The sequence below is a fragment of the Lepidochelys kempii genome, chromosome 10 (assembly GCF_965140285.1).
Source record: "Lepidochelys kempii isolate rLepKem1 chromosome 10, rLepKem1.hap1, whole genome shotgun sequence".
NCBI lineage: Eukaryota > Metazoa > Chordata > Testudines > Cheloniidae > Lepidochelys > Lepidochelys kempii.
In genome coordinates this window covers 42,124,601-42,145,163 of record NC_136389.1, presented here as the reverse complement: position 1 = coordinate 42,145,163, position 20,563 = coordinate 42,124,601, and the positions used below count along the sequence as shown (strand labels likewise).

At 47.7% G+C, this 20,563-nt stretch overlaps 1 protein-coding gene across 1 annotated transcript in view; it reads right to left on the bottom strand.

Annotated features, from left to right (window-relative positions):
• HCN4 (hyperpolarization activated cyclic nucleotide gated potassium channel 4) overlaps positions 1 to 20,563 on the bottom strand; it is a 169,143-nt gene that overhangs the window by 50,627 nt on the left and 97,953 nt on the right. The window contains exon 4 of the mRNA XM_073361426.2: positions 13,655 to 13,873. Coding sequence (XP_073217527.2) covers positions 13,655 to 13,873 — 219 coding nt within the window. The remainder of the gene's footprint in view (positions 1 to 13,654; positions 13,874 to 20,563) is intronic.

Sequence of the window (20,563 nt, the reverse complement as noted above, 5' to 3'; positions counted from 1 at the left end):
CAATCATGAGGGCTAGATCTTACTTTAAACCCTCCTGCAAAAACAACAGATTCTCATATAATCACAGGACTCCAGGAGCTGGGGCTTTAAGAAAATAAACAAATATTGGAACACTTGCAATAAAATCAGGGGAGATAGCAACACAAGTTGTGTAGCTCGTCTGTTTCACTTTGCAGGGGTCTATGCCAAGTGTCTTTGGGGTCGGTGTCAAAGTTTGCACTCCTCTCTTCTCCAGTCCCCACCTTTCACTTGAACCAAGATAAGTGCAATCTGTTACATTAGACACTGATCCTGCCAGTACTTCTACACATGCTTAACTTCACACACAGACAAGGACTCTCACTGACTTTCCCAGAACTATTCGGGTGCGTAAAGCGAAGCAGGTGTGGCATTGTTTGCAGAGGCAGGGCCTTAGTCTGCGCTGTATGTCCTTTCCATAGCAATGCCCAGGTGATTCTGGGATGCTGTAGTAACACAACTTTGATTTCTTATTAAAGATAGGACTAAACCTAATCGCCAGATCTATCCACTCCTCAACTTTTGGAGCATTTGATGGCTGCATTTGGATCCAAAGCCACATTTTGCAAATACTCTTCACCGAATATCCTGGTTCTCAGCTCCTCTAAACACCGGGGTTCAGATAGAGATCAGATTTGTATGGCTCAGCCTTGGCTCTATTTTTATACTGCAGCAGGAGGGTTTTCAAGAGCCATATATCACACTGAAATATTGAGAACAATCTGAGACTGATCCTGCACTCAACGCCAGTGACTCCGGTGGAGTTACTCCTGATTAACAGTGGTGTAAGCGGAATTAGGGTCCTTATCTCCTGTTCTATTACAACACCACCACCCCCGAAATGGGCTGAAAACTCGGTGTATGTTTTTCCACTCTCCATGCAGGGTCCAGGCACAGTCCAGCCGTGACCATCAGCCACCCCTGCTGCTGCTCTAGGCTGTGGACGAGAAGCTGGATATGAGTCAGCAGTGTGCCCTTGTTGCCAAGAAGGCCAATGGCATTTTGGGATGTATAAGTAGGGGCATAGCGAGCAGATCGAGGGACGTGATCGTTCCCCTCTATTCAACATTGGTGAGGCCTCATCTGGAGTACTGTGTCCAGTTTTGGGCCCCACACTACAAGAAGGATGTGGATAAATTGGAGAGAGTCCAGCGAAGGGCAACAAAAATGATTAGGGGTCTAGAACACATGAGTTATGAGGAGAGGCTGAGGGAGCTGGGATTGTTTAGTCTGCAGAAGAGAAGAATGAGGGGGGATTTGATAGCTGCTTTCAACTACCTGAAATGGGGTTCCAAAGAGGATGGCTCTAGACTGTTCTCAATGGTAGCAGATGACAGAACGAGGAGTAATGGTCTCAAGTTGCAGTGGGGGAGGTTTAGATTGGATATTAGGAAAAACTTTTTCATTAAGAGGGTGGTGAAACACTGGAACGCGTTACCTAGGGAGGTGGTAGAATCTCCTTCCTTAGAGGTTTTTAAGGTCAGGCTTGACAAAGCCCTGGCTGGGATGATTTAACTGGGAATTGGTCCTGCTTCAAGCAAGGGGTTGGACTAGATGACTTTCAGGGGTCCCTTCCAACCCTGATATTCTATGATTCTATGATTCTAATCAGTCCCCATTCAGGTGAGGATGTATTTCAGACAATCCCATTGCTGGACTGTGACAGGGAGGGGTCAGTTCCCAGATTGATGAAATGGAAATGGCTGCTCTCTGCTGCCAGACTGCAAACCAGAGGGACATCCTCTGTGGTGGGGGAATTGTTATGTTTAACCCCCACAAGGCAGTCTGCATGCTCAGCGGGTGAAATCCTGGCCCCACTGAAGTCAATGGGAGTTCTGCCAGGTTTCACCCGGTGTCTATACAGCAAACAATACCCTGGGGCACTGAGTCTCAGAGTCTGGGTCTACAGACTTGGGCTTGTGCTACGGCACGAACCATAATCATGTACACAGGCTTCAGCTCCAAGCTCCAGCTCCAACCAAGGTGTCTGCGTGGCTATTTTAAGTGTGTGTGTGTGTGTGGGCGGGGGGGAGGGGTTTGCTATGTAGACGCATCCTAAAGGTACAGTCACCCTGCACCTGGCAGTGAGCCTCCCAACCTGGGTTGACACATTTGAGTTAGTGGGGCTCAGGCTAGTGCACTGAAAACAGCCATGTAGATGTTGGCATTGCAGCTTTGGCTGGAGCTTGGGCCCTCAAGCCCACCCTCACCCCTTGGCATGTGAGCCTGAGCTGCAGAGTTCATACAGCTATTTATAATGCACTCACGCAAGCCTTGCTGTCAACCTGGGCTGGGAGGCTCCCTTCCCAATGCAGTGTGGACATACCCTTAGGGGTTGATCTGGGTGCATAACACAGTGGAGATGCAGTGCAGGGCTCGCCTGCTCTTACAGGTGCTCCCCCAGGAGGTATGCCCCAGCAAGGATGGTGCATTGCGGCACCAGACTAAACATCCCTATGCATCAACATGTGTGAGGGGAGGGAAAGCCATTCAAAGAGCTCATTTGCATGATTTTCTCTCCAGGCTAGGAGAGACTCCTGATCCAAGCACCGTGGCAGATGGGTCCAACGGGCCTGATCCTAGCCTGAATCAGGAGCACAGCAAAGAAGAACTCCAGGTTTGGTCAATAGATTTTCACAGAGCAGAGTCTGTGAGGTGTAAAGCTAAGGCCCAATCCTGGCAGGTGTTATGGCCCTTTTGAACACAAAGGGATCAGGAAGCTGGGAAGGAGGGGACACCCATCCAGAGCCAAATACGACTGAGCCCTTATTGAGCTGACATCTCTATTGCAGGAGAGACTGAGGGAGTGGGGAGAGTGAGGGCAAGTGCAGCTGGAAAGACAGGGAGATTGTGGGTGCAGGTCCTGAGACCTACCTCCACTGATGAGGGTGTCCAGTGCTTAATTTGTAATGAAAAAGGTACCAGGGACCAAGCAATGTTTTTTACATTCATAACTGATGCAGCAAGTCCGGAGGGGCCGGGGCCATGAGCTGCCACGGCCGGAGGGGCTAGCGCTCTAACCTGGAACGAGTTAAGCATGGAGTGTGTCTGTGTGGAGGCAGCCCTAGGACAGATGTGAGATCAGATCTGAGAGGGGAGGCATCCACAAGAGGGGCTGGATTTGAACAAAGATTCCACAGGATAGAAAGAAACATCTGGAGCCGCTGGATCATGGCACCTGCAGATATCTCCGGGCAAGCCCTTGAGTGGCCCTCCAACACGGCCTGTGATCAGAACAGCACATTCAAGCAGGCTGGTTGGGGCAAGGTTACAGTTGGGCAGCACACAGCACAGCTGTATAGGACCCTTTTAGCCCCTGGTTGCCAGGTCATGTCCTTAAGCCCTGGGGCTGGGACTTCCCAGGGACACAGCTCTTTAAAGATCCCAGCCTGCACACTCAGCTCACCCTGGGTGGGACATTCAGCGCCAGTGGGTCTGGAAAGGCTGGGGTAATGGAGAAAACAACGCTTCTTTTGCAGCAGTGAGCAGGAGGAAAGCGTGATGGAGGGGTGGGGGTGGGGAACGAAGAGGCTGTGCAATTCCAATCAGCGCCCACGAAGCAGACACCTCCAGTTCCCACCGGGGTCACTGCTCAGCAGGGAGCCTCGGCTCTCAGCGTTACTCATTTATTTTCCCATGCATGTGCAGAAATGAATTTGAAAACTGATAATGAAGTTTGAACCTTCCCTTCCCCCTCCCCCACACGCAGGATGTACTGAACTGCTAATGACAAGAGCTCTCTCCTCACTGTGAACACATGCAGACACACACACAAATGCTCTGCTCAGGTCAGATTGTTGCTGCACAGGGCTATGGGGCCAAAACATGCACCCTCGATAGAGATTCACTTACGGGAATAACAGAAGTCAAAATCTTAGCCTTCTTCCGCAATGGGCCAGTTCATCCCTGGTGTAAGTCCACTTACAACACTGGAGTTCTGCCATGGATTAGTTTGGCCCACAGAGGTTTGTACATGTTGGCTGGACGTGTAGTTAACTCCCACCATCCCACCCCGCACGCACACACATGCACAGTGTTTCACATAGACGCTCACCCTCTCACAGGCTCAGGTGAACCCACATATACACTGAAGTCAATAAGATCAGTGGCTCTCAACCTTTCCAGTCTACTGTACCCCTTTCAGGAGTTTGATTTGTCCTGTGTACCCTCAACCCAAGTTTCATCTCATTGAAAAACTACCTGCTTACAAAATCAGACCTAAAAATACAAAAGTGTCACAACACATTGTTACTGAAAAACTTCTTACTTTCTCATTTTTACCATATAATTACAAAAAAAATCAATTGGAATATAAATATTGTACTTATATTTCAGTGTACAGTATATAGAGCAGTATAAACAAGTCACTGGCTGTATGAAATTTTAGTTTGTACTGACTTTGCTAGTGCTTTTTATGTAGTGCTTTTGTTGTAAATCTAGGCAAATATCTAGATGAGTTGATGTACCCCCTAAAAGACCACTGCGTACCCCCAGGGGTATACGTACCCCTGGTTGAAAACTACTGAATAAGATTGACACACCTAGACCTCAGCACTTGTTGCATGCTGGGGATCTCCCTGAGCTGCCTGATATAAGAGGTTATTGCCCCAGGCTGGGCATCTGGGAGCCCCTTTCTAAAGCACTATTCAGGAAGACTCATCACCTGTTTCTTACAAACTATTTGAAACCAGATGGTGGTGGAGGTGGGGTGACTGGAGTTCAGAGCACAGGCTGTGTGACTCAAAGCCAACAGTCATTACCAATGTCAGCTGTTCAGTGACCTGTATGAAACAGGTTGGGGACTTTGCAATGTCCTGGTGACTTTTCTACCACGTTCTGAGTGAGGACTTGAAGAAAACCAAAAAAGTCCAGCCCAGCTCTCAGAGAATCTATCCAGATGCCAGTCCCCACGGAGTCTCAGCCCAGCACAGGCCACCCATGTGATGTGGACATGATCAGTACAGCTCATAGATTACATACCTCACTCTCAACTTTGAGTTCTTTCACTCACCCTAGGATAAGGAGACATACAGACATGGAGACATAACAGGTCTCAGGCCAGTTCTTAGTAAACAGAGGTCCATCATCCTCACAGTACACACTTAGAAAGGAAATTGCCAGGGGATGGCTGATGGCAGAGAGACGTTTTAACCTCCAGACTGGCAGTGAATGCCACCTGTTCCCAGCTGAGGGCTGTTTGGATGCCTAACTGAAGTTAGTGGCGGTTTCATTCCAATTCCCACTGGGACAAATAGCCAGTGGCACTAATTAGCTCAGGTGCTGGCAGTCTCAGAAGAGAGGCCAAGGCCTGAATGGGGTCTGAGGCCTGGATTGCCCTCACACCCAGGAAGTGCTCCCTCTGGTGCAGTGGGTGGTGCCGGAAAGTTTCTCCTCGTGCTGCTTCTACTCTGCTAGTTTTCTGGGTGCAGAACCTCAGTCTCCAGGGCCATCAACCGAGCCCCAAATCCACTTACATGTTTTAGAGACACCTTCTCTCTTCTCAAACTTTTGTTTGGCCTAGAGCTTTTAAGAGCGCTGCAGTCATGTTAATTTGACTCAGGGCACCTTTTCCTGGTGGGACTAAATCATGAGTTGAGGTTTGTGTTTTCTCATACTGACCCATCCTGATGCCATGGAGAGGCAGAGAACGAGTTCAGGTCTCTCTTCTAAACAGCAGGCCTGAGATCATGGGAACTGGCATTCACATCCCATGCAGCTTGGAAAAGCCCAGGCTAGATTCACAGGATACAGGACACATTTGTGCAAATCAGGAAGGTCCTACTCATTTCCAAGTGGCTGGTGACCCAACTCATTTCCAAGTGGCTGTGAGATCCAACACCCAGACACAAGAAGGCAGGTTAAGCAGGGACTCTCTGCTGGAATTTGAGAGTGGTAAGCAGACCCTGAATACTGCAGTGTAAGCATGTCTCTATTTAATGCAGGGGTGAGCAAACTACGGCCTACGGGATTGCCATTGGCCGGGAACAGGGATCCGCAGCCAATGGGAGCTTCGGGGGAGGTACCCACAGGCGAGGGCAGCATGTGGAGCCCTCTGGCCCCCCTACCCCAGGGACATGGTGCTGGATGCTTCCGGGAGCAGAGCGGAGCAGTCCGGGGCCAGGGCAGGCAGGAAGCCTGCCTTAGCCCTGCTGTGTGCTGCTGCCACTCCAGGTAAGTGGTGCGGGCTCTGGCCCGAACCTCTCCTGTACCCCAACCCCCTGCCCTGAGCCCTCTGCCACACCCCTCCTGCACCCCAATCCCCTGCCCTGAGCCCCCTGCCACACCTTGCACCCCTCCTGCACCCCAACCCCCTGCCCTTAGTCCCAACCCCTTGCCCTGAGCCCCTTTCTGCACACCGCACCCCCTCCCACAACCCAACCCTCTGTCCCAGCCCTACATTCATGGCCCTGCATGCAATTTCCCCACCCAGATGTGGCCCTCAGGCCAAAAAGTTTGCCATTCCCTGTTTTAATGCCTCTTTCAAAAAAAACCCAGACAAGCCAACAGTCCCCAGTGACTGTGCATGAGAACTGATGCCACCCCTTTGGCGCAGTGACAAGTCAGTCTGGGGCTACACGCAAATATTTACCTAACGGTCCAGTCTGTAACTATATATTTACAGCTGTCTTAGAATGGGCAGCATGGAGAGCAGTGAAGGTGCAGAGAACAGAGCTTGATAGAGCATGTGAGATCTGGAACGGGAGAGGGGACTCTGGAAAGAAATTTCAGTTAGATTGGATTCTGCATGGCTGACAGCAGCAAGACTAGTTCTCGTCAGTGGCTGCATCTCAGGAGACAATAGAGGAGAGCCCCACCTCGCTGCAGGACACACCTAGCTCCCAGTGCCTACTAGTCTCCTGGTGGGATGAGAGAGGGAGAAGTGGGGTCCAGGGAGCCCTCACACAATGCACAGTCAACCTGTGGAACTCCTTGACAGAGGATGTTGTGAAGGCCAAGAAGACTATAACAGGGTTCAAAAAAGAACTAGATACGTTCATGGAGGATAAGTCCATCAATGGCTGTTAGCCAGGATGGGCAGGAATGGTGTCCCTAGCCTCTGTTTGCCAGAAGCTGGGAATGAGGGACAGGGGATGGATCACTTGATGATTACCTGTTCTGTTCATTCCCTATGGGGCACCTGGCACTGGCCACTGTCGGAAGACAGGATATTGGGCTAGATGGACCTTTGGTCTGATTCACTATGGCTGTTCTTATGAGCTCGGCCCTCTCTGTCCTGTTCAAAGTAGTATGGAGGCAGCACGTTCAGCTCTCCCAGCTGGCTCAAGGTTACAGAGTCTATCAAGGGGGATGAATAATGACTTCCCATTAATATTAATCCTGCTGAGCTCTAGGACAATGAGAAATCAATAGGACTTCTCAGTGCAGCAAGAAGGAGTGGGAGCAGCTGGAGATGAACAGTGGCAAATTTGCCATTGAGCCTGGCCTCTTCTGACAGCCCATGTCACCCTCCCCCACCTGTGCACATGGCCCTGCTGGGAGCCCAACACCTGAGCTCCTTTTACATAACACCTTTAATCACCAGTGCAGACAGAAGAAGCAATGCTGGAGGGAGCCTGGAGAAGAGGACGGGCTGGCAGATAGGCAGGGAGGGGGGTTCACGGGTCTGTGGCATGGCTAAGGGGGAATAAACAATGTAAAAGGTCAGATTCAGCAAGGGGAAAAAGCCTTGCCAAATCTGCTCTAGTACAGCAAGATGCCAGTGGGATTCTTGGCTGAATCGCACCATTTACACAGCAAAGTGCCTTTGGGTGTAAAAAGTTCACAGCTTTGGGAGCAGCCATTTTCTACCCTCCCTGGGATTTCACTGAGTAACAAGCCCTTTCAAGGCAAGGCAGAAAACAACGCACAGTGCTCGATCAGGGCCCATCACAGAACCACAGCATTCCAGGTCAGAAGGGACCAGACGAGTGGCTCTCAACCTTTCCATACTATTGTACCACTTCCAGGAGTCTGATTTGTCTTGCATACCCCCAAGTTTCATCTCACTTAAAAACTACCTGCTTACAAAATCAGACCTAAAAATACAAAAGTGTCACAGCACACTGTTACTGAACAATAGCTTACGTTCTCGTTTTTACCACCTAATTATAAAATAAATCAATTGGAATACAAATATTGTACTTACATTTCAGTGCATAGTATCTAGAGCAGTATACACAAGTCATTGTCTGTATGAAATTGTAGTTTGTACTGACTTCGCTAGTGCTTTTTTATTAGGGCTGTCAATTAATTGCAGCTAACTCACATGATTAACTCAAAAAAATTAACTGCAATTAAAAAATGAATCACGATTAATCACACTGTTAAACAATAGAATACCAATTGAAATTTATTAAATATTTTTGGATGTTTTTCTACATTTTCAACTATATTGATTTCTATTTCAACACAGAATACAAAGTGTACAGTGCTCACTTTATATTATTTTTTATTACAAATATTTGCACTGTAAAATGATAAACAAAAGAAATAGTAGTTTTCAATTCACCTCATACAAGTACTGTAGTGAAATCTCTATTGTGAAAGTGTAACTTACAAATGTAGATTTTTTTTGTTACATAACTGCACTCAAAAAGAAAACAATGTAAAACTTTAGAGCCTACAAGTCCACTCAGTCCTACTTCTTGTTCAGCCAATTGCTAAGACAAACAAGTTTGTTTACATTTATGGGAGATACTTCTGTCTGCTTCTTATTTTCAATATCACCTGAAAGTGAGAACAGGCGTTCACATGGCACTTCTGTAGCCAGCATTGCAAGGTATTTATGTGCCAGGTATGCTAAACATTCATATGCCCCTTCATGCTTCAGCCACCATTCTGGAGGACATGCTTTCATGCTTATGATGTTTGTTAAGCAAATAGTGCTTTAATTAAATTTGTGACTGAACTCCTTGGGGGAGAACTGTATGTCCCCTGCTCTGTTTTACCTGCATTCTGCCATACGTTTCATGTTATAGCAGTCTCGAATGATGACCCAGCACATGTTGTTTGATATATGAACACTGTCACTGCAGATTTGACAAAATGCAAAGAAGGTACCAATGTGAGATTTCTAAAAAGAGCTACAGCAGTTGACCCAAGGTTTAAGAATCTGAAGTGCCTTCCAAAATTTGAGAGGGATGAGGTGTGGAGCATGCTTTCAGAAGTCTTAAAAGAGCTACACTCCGATGCGGAAAATACAGAACCCCAACTACCAAAAAAGAAAATCAACCTTCTGCTGGTGGCATCTGACTCAGATGATGAAAATGAACATACATTGGTCTGCTCTGCTTTGGATCATTATCAAGCAGAACCCGTCATCAGCATGGATGCATAGCCTCTGAAATGGTGGTTGAAGCATGAAGGGACATATGAATCTTTAACGCATCTGACATGTAAATATTTTGCGACGCTGGTTACAACAGTGCAATGTGAATTCCTAGTCTCACTTTCAGGTGACATTGTAAACAAGAAGCAGACAGCATTATTTCCTGAAAATGTAACCAAACTTGTTTGTCTGAGCAATTGGCTGAAGTAGGACTGAGTGGACTTGTAGGCTCTAAAGTTTTACATTGGTTTATTTTTGAATGCAGGGTTTTTTTGTACATAATTCAACATTTGTAAGTTCAACTTTCATGATAAAGAGATTGCACTACAGTACTTATATTAGGTGAATTGAAAATACTATTTCTTTTGTTTTTTACAGTGTAAATATTTGTAATAAAAATAAATATAAAGAGAGCACTGTACACTTTGTATTCTGTGTTGTAGTTGAAATCAATATATTTAAAAACATAGCAAACATCCAAAAATATTTAAATAAATGGTATTCTATTATTGTTTAACAGTGCGATTAATCGCGCAATTAATCATGATTACTTTTTTTAATTGCGCGATTAATCACAATTAATTTTTTTAATCGCTTGACAGCCCTACTTTTTCTGTAGCATCTTGTAAAACTAGGCAAATATATATATGAGCTGATGTACCCCCTGGAAGACCTCTAAGTACCCCCAGGGGTACACACACCCCACCCAGCACCTGCCAACTAACCCAACAACTGGGCTGAGACTAAAGCATAACAGCCTTCAGGAGATTGGATTAGTATGAACCACAGGCAGCAAACAGGAAGGACCAAGGCACCTAAGGGCCAAAGGCTTCTGCAATGGCAAGGAAAGGATCCCTGAGGTGCTGAATGCCCTCAATTCCCACTGAAGAGCATGGCAGTCGAGGGCATGGAGCACCCCTCGGGACTGAGCCCAGCTCACATGTTACATGAGCCAGCATCTCTCTGGTGTGGGACCTTTCCCTATGCAAAGCAGTTACCTGGAGGTATCTGGGCAGATCACCAGCAGGCCAGAGATACCTTTGGGGAACTGCTGTAACAATGCCTTGCCAGGCTCGATACAAGGGAAGAAGGAAAGATGCTCAAGAGCAAGGATGCACTTGCGATTAGACAGGGGCTTGGTCGCCCATGATCTAGGTTCAATTCTGGGCACAAGTTACTGAATCTCGCTGTGTCTCAGCTCCCCACCCCATGGAGCCCCATGAGGATCTGTTTGTTCTTGTAAATGCGGCGCTCAGATAGCTGCTTTCAACTACCTGAAAGGGGGTTCCAAAGAGGATGGATCTAGACTGTTCTCAGTGGTACCAGATGACAGAACAAGGAGTAATGGTCTCAAGTTGCAGTGGGGGAGGTTTAGGTTGGATATTAGGAAAAAATTTTTCACTAGGAGGGTGATGAAGCACTGGAATGCATTACCTGGGGAGGTGGTGGAATCTCCTTCCTTTGAAGTTTTAAAGGTCTGGCTTGACAAAGCCCTGGCTGAGATGATTTAGTTGGGGATTGGTCCTGCTTTGAGCAGGGGGTTGGACTAGATGACCTCCTGAGGTCCCTTCCAATCCTGATATTCTATGATTCTATGATACAGCAAGGGGTGGGCACAGTGGGCGATCAATAGCTAGAACTGGAACAGGCTGTCCAACCATTCAATTGCTCGGATTACAAACTGAAGAATGTTGGGCCACCTCATGCAGTCCTTCTTCAGACAAGTCTCCCACTGATGACTGCAGAGTTTGGCCCCGAGTTCTGGCCCTCCGAAGCCCTGTTTGTGCAACTGGCCTTTCTAATGCAAGAGCAAACTGGCTTGACTAAAACATAAGCCAGCCTAAAACTTTACTGCAAGCTTAAATTTGAACCTTTTCCTGAGGGGAAGTTTTGTTTAAAGCCAAGAATACAATAAAAGATTCCCCAGACCAACACTTTATGTCTGCTCCTCAGCACCGGGCCACCATCATCATACCCATGAAATAGCCCATCCAGCCAAACAGTATGGACCACTGCACAAGAACGTCCATTCCAATGAGGAGCAGCCCAAAGCACTTGAGGGCCTGGTCCACAACTTGGGCTGCTAGGTACTGTGGGAATACAAACAACTACAACAACAACTCAGGATAAGTCCCCAGCCTGATGGCTGCTTCTCCAAATCAATCCTCTGAACCTCACTGCTTCTAATATGCTCCAGCAGAAACACTGTCCCAGGAGGACTGAGCTAAATTGAGCTGGGGAGCTGAAAATCATGAAGCAGACTCATTTTTAATTATGGCTATTTAAGTTCCAGGAATGCAGAAAGTAAATATATATTTGTTTTTAGGCCATCTTTTGCCCCATTTGCAACAGGAAATTGAATGTACTTGATTCCCTCTGGCTATGCTCCTGAGAGAAACCCAGGGGAAATGAATCCGCTGTAACCAGCATACATAAAATATAGTTTTTGTTATGCCCTCACTGCTCATTGACTCTGCCATAAAGATTTCCCTGGGGATGTTCAGATATATGCAGGATTAACCCCTCGTTCACAACATCCTGAAATTCTAGTCCTGCTTTAAATGTTACACCCCTCCAACCACCCCCCACTGCAATCCCCATGGGTAAACTGTGTCCTTATTTCCTGTTTGGTGCTTGAGAGCTCTGGACTATGCACATTGATCAGAATCAAACACAAATGGGCCACATTCCACCCTGGACTTCAAATCTGGCTGGACCAAACCCAACTGCCTAGACCTGCAGATGCAAACTGAGCTGTTGCTACCAAGTCCAGGCAGTTGAATTTGCAAATCAGTCCTTAGCTTACATGCTGCCATTTCAAACACATTTGCATACACACTCTGCACACACATGATCAATTTGTACTGTGACTGCTGCAGGCTCCTTCTCTTTTGCGTTCCTCACTCTCTTTTCCCCCTTCCAAACCATCCACAGTATCGTGGCAAAATTATCTACATTGCCTGCTGCTCCGATCATACCCAGCTTCCCTTCAAGTTCCTTCCCTGGCTCCCTCTCAACTTCTCAATCAAATTCAGGTTTGAGCTTTCCCCACAAATGAGGTCCTGCCTACTTCTGTTCTTGTTTCCTTTTGCTTCCTGCTTTGCCCCTGCTCTATGTGCAAGCTACACAACCAACCACTCCTGCTTCTTCCTCCTCACACTTCCAGTTTTGATCTCCTATGGCTGGAACCTTCGTCTGGACCAGATCCACAATTCTAGCCCTCCATCTCCTTCAAGTGTCTCCTTAAAACTCACTTCTATGAAGCCTAAAAACATGTTGCTTTACCTGTTTAAATAATAATCACCCCCCAAATTTGTAGCTGGGGAAACTGAGGCATGGAGATGGAAAATCTCTTCCCTAACGTCACCCTGCAAATCAGTACCAGAATCTGGATTAAAACTCAGATCTCCTGACTCCTAGTAGCACCCTGACCACTAGACCTCCTTGTCCAGAGGTCTAGTGGTCAGGGTGCCCACTCTCCCACTCTGGAGATACCCTGGCTCCCCTGACTACCTACCTTTTTGTCCAGAGGTGATTGAACTCTATTGACCAGTGGTAGGCACCTGTCTCCATGTATGGAGGTAACCAAACTCCTTTGTTGTTAAGTAGACTCCTCACCTCTGGGGCACCTAGACTCTAGGCCCACAGCTACACATAGTTCTACAAGCACTTTTTCTTCTTCATAACTATGCAGGGCCTGGCTGCTTCAAATTAAGTTAGAACTCCTGCCCTTTTGTATCAGCTGGGACAAAATAACTCCATCAAAGAACTGTGCCACGAGACTTATTGTCTTGACATTGCATCAGCTAACGCACAAGGATGCAATGTAATAGCATGACACTGTAACATCATCACATTTGGCCACTGCATCGCCCTGTGGTTAATCTGGCAGCTACGCAGCCTACTCATTGTCTGTTTGGCTCTCTCGTGCTTTGAGCTACACTCAACAATGTGGTAGCACAGGGTTTCTCAGAAGCGCTGGAGCGGTTGGAATAGATACTTTTAAAGAAAGGCCTGGCTAAAAAACAGCAGCGCTCTCTGGAAGATTGACGTGGGCTTTGAAACCAAACCTGAAAGAGACAAAGTGGGTGAAAATTTTAGCTGCCACTGAAGTTGATAACGTCCCTTTAGAAAGAGAGTGGACACATTGGTTGGCCAGCCTTCCCACAGCCAGCCCCCTGCGGCTGTTATACTGATTTCTTCCCAGGGGCTAGTGGGGTTTTCTTTGAGTGAATGAAAAGACACCAACCATCCATAAACTGGTGTCACCTCAGCTGTAATCTAATTGTGGCAAAGCAGGGTCCTTACCTTCTCCTGGTATTGCCGCCTTGAGGAGTCCAGAGACTGGATGAGGGCTGTGGCGTGGCCGATGAACATGGCATAGCAAGTGGCACCAACGATCATGCTCAGCATAGTGAGCCACACATCTGACATGCCAACGGGAGCCTGCTGCCCATAGCCAATGCAGAGCATGTGACTCATCGCCTTGAACAGCGCATAGGAATACTGCTTCCCCCAGGAGTCATTCTAAAGAGACAGACACAGACAGACAGACAGACAAGGCTTTAGCAGTGTTACAGGACACAAGAAGGAAGCCAGGGAGACATTCCCTGGGACAGACACTTTTAACACAGATGCCTAAGGTTAGGCTGCTAAGTCCATATTTAAGGTGCCTAAACCGGTGACTTAATTCCCCAAAGGCCACATACGACTCCCCTGAAAACAGCTGGGCACTCAGTATATTTGAAGAAATTAGATCTTTTATTTAGGTGCCTAACTCTGGGCACAGAAGTCTAAATTTAGGCACCAACATTTAAAAATCATGGCTAGGATTTACACAAATTGCATATACTGGCTCCAGCCAAACCTTCTGCAAAGGGAACCCAGAGAGACTAACATGCTGCTAGCCCAGGATGATCTTAGGCAGCGCCATCGATCACAGCACACAAAGGCTACAGGGTGATTCCCAGGGTGATTTGTGTGCTGTAGGAGGAACTGCAGCAAATCATTGCTCTGCCTAAAAACTGGGTTAAGCTGGGGAACAGCTGGGGTACCACAACTGACCTGCTCCAAGCTGATGCTTAGAACCCCTTGATGGGTTGTATTCTAACATCACTTGTACGTCTCTGATTTACTCTCCAGTTTAGGCGTGCCAAACCCCAACTGAACAGGCATGAAGGGGTGAAGGCAAGTTAGTATTTATAATGTCCAAGCAGCCCTTTCCCCAACAGCAGCGCAGGGACTTGTTTTCAGTGTAAAATAGTACTACTCCCTAGGAGCAGCACAAGCCATGGGTGACCATATTGCAGGGATGCCCTAAGCTGTCACAGTAAAAGGCAAATCGATTCATTGCCTTCTTGGGACAGTCCTGGCTCTGCACTGAAATGAACAGTAGGAGCACACCAACTGCTACAGAAGTAGATAGGGCTGAATGCAGGCAAGTTTGAGGTTTTGTGAGCTACTCACACACCAATACAGGTTTATTAACTACACTAGGGGTGCAGTGATAGCTCTACGGTCTTTCCCACAAAATCCTACCTGGTCATTACACTGTCATCACACACTGCTGCAACAACATATATGAACAATATCTTCACTGTGGTTACATGAGTGACAGTGAAGAACCCACAAATTCACCACTCATCTGTTCCTAGGAAGATGCTAATGATACGGATTGATCTGTGCCAATAACATGGGCCAGACCAGCTTGGGGAAGGTCTTTGTGGGGAGGGGTTGTTTGGTGGGTGAGTGTAGTATAACCAAGGAATAATTCTATTAACCACCTAGAGAGACCCTGTCTACACTAGGGACACTCCCTAGGAGTTTCCCACCATTGGCTCAGCTCCACCATGTAGCAACATTAGGAAGCCTCATGCTAATGGGCTCCCAGAGGTTTTTGGACACTGCCCACCATGGAGAGATCTAACCACAATGGCGGTGAACAGGCTGGTAATCATCTACAACAGGACTCCCAACATTACCAACTTCAATGGGAAGCTTGTCAGAAGCTCCACTAGCACAGATGGAGACAGAGCAGATAATTGCTGTTTCTGGGCAGCCAAGAACAGCTGGAACCTTTGGAGAGTGCTCATGGGCACTAAGCAAGTGGACAGAGACTCAGGATAGTCTGACCCAGGCTATATTCAGTGGCCATACGTATAATGTCCTGATTAAAAATGGACAACACAACAAAAGCAGCGGCAAAAAGAACCCATTCAGAGCCGCATAAATATAGAGCTCTTCACCGTGTCAAACTCTCTGGGCTGGTCTTGCTAACAAAGAAGGATCCAGTTCAACCCAGTGCATTGGAAAACATCTCTTGCCATTGAGACAACATGGTAATTGCAGATTCAGAGCCCTACTATGAAATGGGCCCCTCACTGTGCCAAGGGGAGCAGCGTTTGCACCTTGGAATGGGAGCACAGATTTCACTTGCAGACAGTGCTCCATGAGGTTCCTCCATATGCACCTCAAACTAGGTTTTGTTTTAATGAACGTGTTGTTCCCTTACCACTAGTTTCCAGTTATGGTATTTACCCACCTTCCCTTTCCCTGGGCCCACTTCATTCTAGCAATCACAGTCATCACTGTAAAATGCTCCTTCACTTACACAATGACACACACACACGCTCCAATCATTAGCTCTCTCTCCCCACCTGGCCTATTGTCTATGTACTGAAGGGCTAGAGGGAGCTCTGAGATTGTGGGCTGGACCAGCTGCCCGGGCTGGACCAGCTGCCCTGGCCAGACCTCTGCCCATGATGGCAGGTCACCTATGAGGTGGGCAGTGGATTGACAGCCCAAGTTATGCCAGCTGCCACCATTGTGAGGGGGCAGAGGCAGCACAGCAGTCTCTCTCCCTCTCTGTGTAATGAACCTTCCCTGTTAAATGGATGTGGTTTGTGTTAATCAAATTGCATTAGAGACAGTAGGTCACTGCTCAGTGGGAGTGAGCAGAAGGCTGATGCTGGGCAGGAGAGCTACAGCATCACAGCCCGTGGGAGAATTTGGATCCCTAGCAGTGGCTTGCAGGATCTTATCTTGGGAAGGCAGAGAAGGCCTGTGGAGAAGTTACAGAGGCCAGGTATGTCCGTTCACTCGTGTGTGTGACTGGGACACACAGGTCCAGTGCAGAGTGGCCCAAGAAAGATGATCTGGGTCACATCACTGTGGAACAGAAGCATAAGATGAGCATGGAGCAGCCAGCCTCAGAGCTCAGTGCACACCAGAAGAAGTGAAAAGGGCAGTTTAGCCACGGTCTGCACATAATCCTTTGTTGTGCCCAATTTAGGTTGGTGAGGCGGCATGATGGAAACCCAGCCACCCCACAGTGCAGTGGTTGCATTGATACCCTTCTGCCTTCATGCTTATCTGTGGCTGTCACTGCAATGACAGAGGCAAGAGAAGGGCACTACACACTGGGGAGACAATGTCGTGTTTCACCCCAGTTGGGCAGCGCTCAGGAAATGTCTCCATTGACCTTGTCATTCTGGCTTCTCTACAGCGTCTCTCAGCCTGAAGGATCCCACATGCTCTATCAGCGGTACATCTATGAGAATCACTTATCATTTCCATCATGGAAAGGCAGCTGCTTTTGGGGTTGAACGCAACAGCTGTTGAACACTGCAGTGCAACTTGTTTAAACTTGCAGTGCTACAGTTTAAAACAGGAAGTGAAGGAGGCTAACAGAGGGAGTTTGCCTGGGATCTGTCCAAGAGGAGGTACGCCAAGTGCTGCATTAGGGGGGCTGTGTTGGTGAGTATATGAGTGTCTGTTGCAGGGACAGTTTGTCAGTTTGATCGTGCGCTTGATTGTTTCTTTGAAAAGTGTGAATTGGGAGTGCTTTGTTCCAGGTGAGCCTTGAGTGGGTCTGACTTTTATAAAAAGCCAGTCAGATGCAAACCAGCTGCGCAGCGAACAGCAGAGATGCTAACAGAGGGAGTTTGCCTGCGGAGAGCCTTTCATCTTGCAGGTTTCTCTGAATAGTTACTACAACAGCTGAGGAAGCTTTTAGAAGGAAGGTAATATGGATGGTGAGCGTTCAGCGGTTGTGACCTGCACAGGATGTGCCAGGTTTGTCTTTCTTCCACAGGACAGAAACGACTTTGTCTGTACAAAGTGCAAGCTGGTCTCCATATTGGAAGAGAACGTTCAAGGTCTGGAGCAACAGGTATCGTCCCTGTGTTGCATAAGAGAAACTGAAGATTTCCTGGACAAATGTCAGGATATGCTTCTACGGGCACAACGTTCTGAAGAATCAGAGCAGGCTACGCAGCGGGGACAGAAGGATGGTGAAGAAATTTGGCAGCATGTGACCTCCAGAAGAAGAAAGGGGAGCGCCCATGTACGAGCAATGCAGATACAGGTAAGCAACCGTTTTCATGTTCTCTCCACAGGTACTAATGCAGAGAGTGGACTAGATGATACATATGAGGGAAGGGAGCAGAAGGAGACTCCGCCGATTGGAAGGCATGAAATGCACTGTCCTAGGGATGGGGGTTCCACGACCACCACTCCCAAGACAAGGAGGTGGGTGGTGGTGGTCAGGGACTCCCTCCTCAGGGGGACTGAGTCATCTATCTGCCGCCCTGACCAGGAAAACCAAGAAATCTGCTGCCTTACCAGGAGCTAGGATTCATGACATGACGGAGAGACTACTGAGACTCATCAAGCCCTCAGATCGCTACCCCTTCCTACTTCTCCATGTGTGCACCAATGATACTGCCAAGAATGACCTTGAGTGGATCACTGCAGACTACATGGCTCTGGGAAGAAGGACAAAGGAGTTTGAGGCACACGTGGTGTTCTCGTCCATCCTCCCTGTGGAAGGAAAAGGCCCGGGTAGAGACTGTCGAATCTTGGAAGTCAACAAATGGTTACGCAGGTGGTGTTGGAGAGAAGGCTTTGGATTCTTTGACCATGAGATGGTGTTCCAAGAAGGAGAAGTGCTAGGCAGAGAAGGCCTCCACCTAATGAAGAGAGAAAAGAGCATCTTCTCAAGCAGGCTTGCTAACCTAGTGAGGAGGGCTTTAAACTAGGTTCACCGAGGGAAGGAGACCAAAGCCCTGAGGTAAGTGGGGAAGTGGGATACCAGGAGGAAGCATGAGCAGGAGAGCATAAAAGGGGAGGGCTCCTGCCTCATACTGAGAAAGCAGGATGTTCAGTGAGTTATCTTACATTCCTACACACAAATGCAAGAAGCCTGGGAAACAAGCAGGGAGAATTGGAAGTCCTGGCATAGTCAAAGAATTATGGTGTGATTGGAATAACAGACACTTCGTGGGATAACTCACATGACTGGAGTACTGTCATGGATGGATATAAGCTGTTCAGGATGGATATAAGCTCAGGAAGGACAGGCAGGGCAGAAAAGGTGGGGGAGTTGCACTGTATGTAAGAGAGCAATATGACTGCTCAGAGCTCCAGTGTGAAACGGCAGAAACCTGAGAGTCTCTGGATTAAGTTTAGAATTGTGAGCAACAAGGGTGATGTTGTGGTGGGAGTCTGCTATAGACCACCAGAGCAGGGGGATGAGGTGGACGAGGCCGTCTTCCGGCAACTAACGGAAATTACTATATCGCAGGCCCTGGTTCTCATGGGAGACTTCAATCACCCTGATATCTGCTGGGAGAGCAATACAGCGGTGCACAGACAATCCAAGAAGTTTTTGGAAAGTGTAGGGGACAATTTCCTGGTGCAAGTGCTGGAGGAACCAACTATGGGCAGAGCTCTTCTTGACCTGCTGCTCATAAACCGGGAAGAATTAGTAGGGGAAGCAAAAGTGGATGGGAACCTGGGAGGCAGTGACCATGAGATGGTCGAGTTCAGGATCCTGACACAGGGAAGAAAGGAGAGCAGCAGAATATGGACCCTGGACTTCAGAAAAGCAGGCTTTGACTCCCTCAGAAAATGGATGGGCAGGATTCCCTGGGAGAATAACATGATGGGGAAAGGAGTCCAGGAGAGCTGGCTGTATTTTAAAGAATCCTTATTGAGGTACAGGGACAAACCATCCCGAAGTGTAGAAAGAATAATAAATATGGCAGGCGACCAGCTTGGCTTAACAGTGAAATCCTTGCTGATCTTAAACACAAAAAAGAAGCTTACAAGAAGTGGAAGACTGGAAAAATGACCAGGGAAGAGTATAAAAATATTGCTCGGGCATGCAGGAGTGAAATCAGGAAGGCCAAATCACACCTGGAGTTGCAGCTAGCAAAGGATGTTAAGAGTAACAAGAAGGGTTTCTTCAGGTACGTTGGCAACAAGAAGAAAGTCAAGGAAAGTGTGGGCCCCTTACTGAATGAGGGAGGCAACCTAATGACAGAGGATGTGGAAAAAGCTAATGTACTCAATGTTTTTTTTGCCTCTGTCTTCACGAACAAGGTCAGCTTACAGACTACTGCACTGGGCAGCACAGCATGGGGAGGAGGTGACCAGTCCTCTGCAGAGAAAGAAGTGGTTCAGGACTATTTAGAAAAGCTGGACGAGCACAAGTCCATGGGGCCGGATGCGCTGCATCTGAGAGTGCTAAAGGAATTGGCGGCTGTGATTGCAGAGCCATTGGCCATTATCTTTGAAAACTCATGGCGAACGGGGAAAGTCCCGGATGACTGGAAAAAGGCTAATGTAGTGCCAATCTTTAAAAAAGGGAAGAAGGAGGATCCTGGGAACCACAGGCCAGTCAGCCTCACTTCAGTCCCCGGAAAAATCATGGAGCAGGTCCTCAAAGAATCAATCCTGAAGCACTCACATGAGAGGAAAGTGATCAGGAACAGTCAGCATGGATTCACCAAGGGAAGGTCATGCCTGACTAATCTAATCGCTTTCTATGATGAGATTACTGGTTCTGTAGATGAAGGGAAAGCAGTGGATGTATTGTTTCTTGACTTTAGCAAAGCTTTTGACACGGTCTCCCACAGTATTCTTGTCAGCAAGTTAAAGAAGTATGGGCTGGATGAATGCACTATAAGGTGGGTAGAAAGTTGGCTAGATTGTCGGGCTCAACGGGTAGTGATCAATGGCTCCATGTCTAGTTGGCAGCCGGTGTCAAGTGGAGTGCCCCAGGGGTCGGTCCTGGGGCCGGTTTTGTTCAATATCTTCATAAATGATCTGGAGGATGGTGTGGATTGCACTCTCAGCAAATTTGCAGATGATACTAAACTGGGAGGAGAGGTAGATACGCTGGAGGGTAGGGATAGGATACAGAGGGACCTAGAC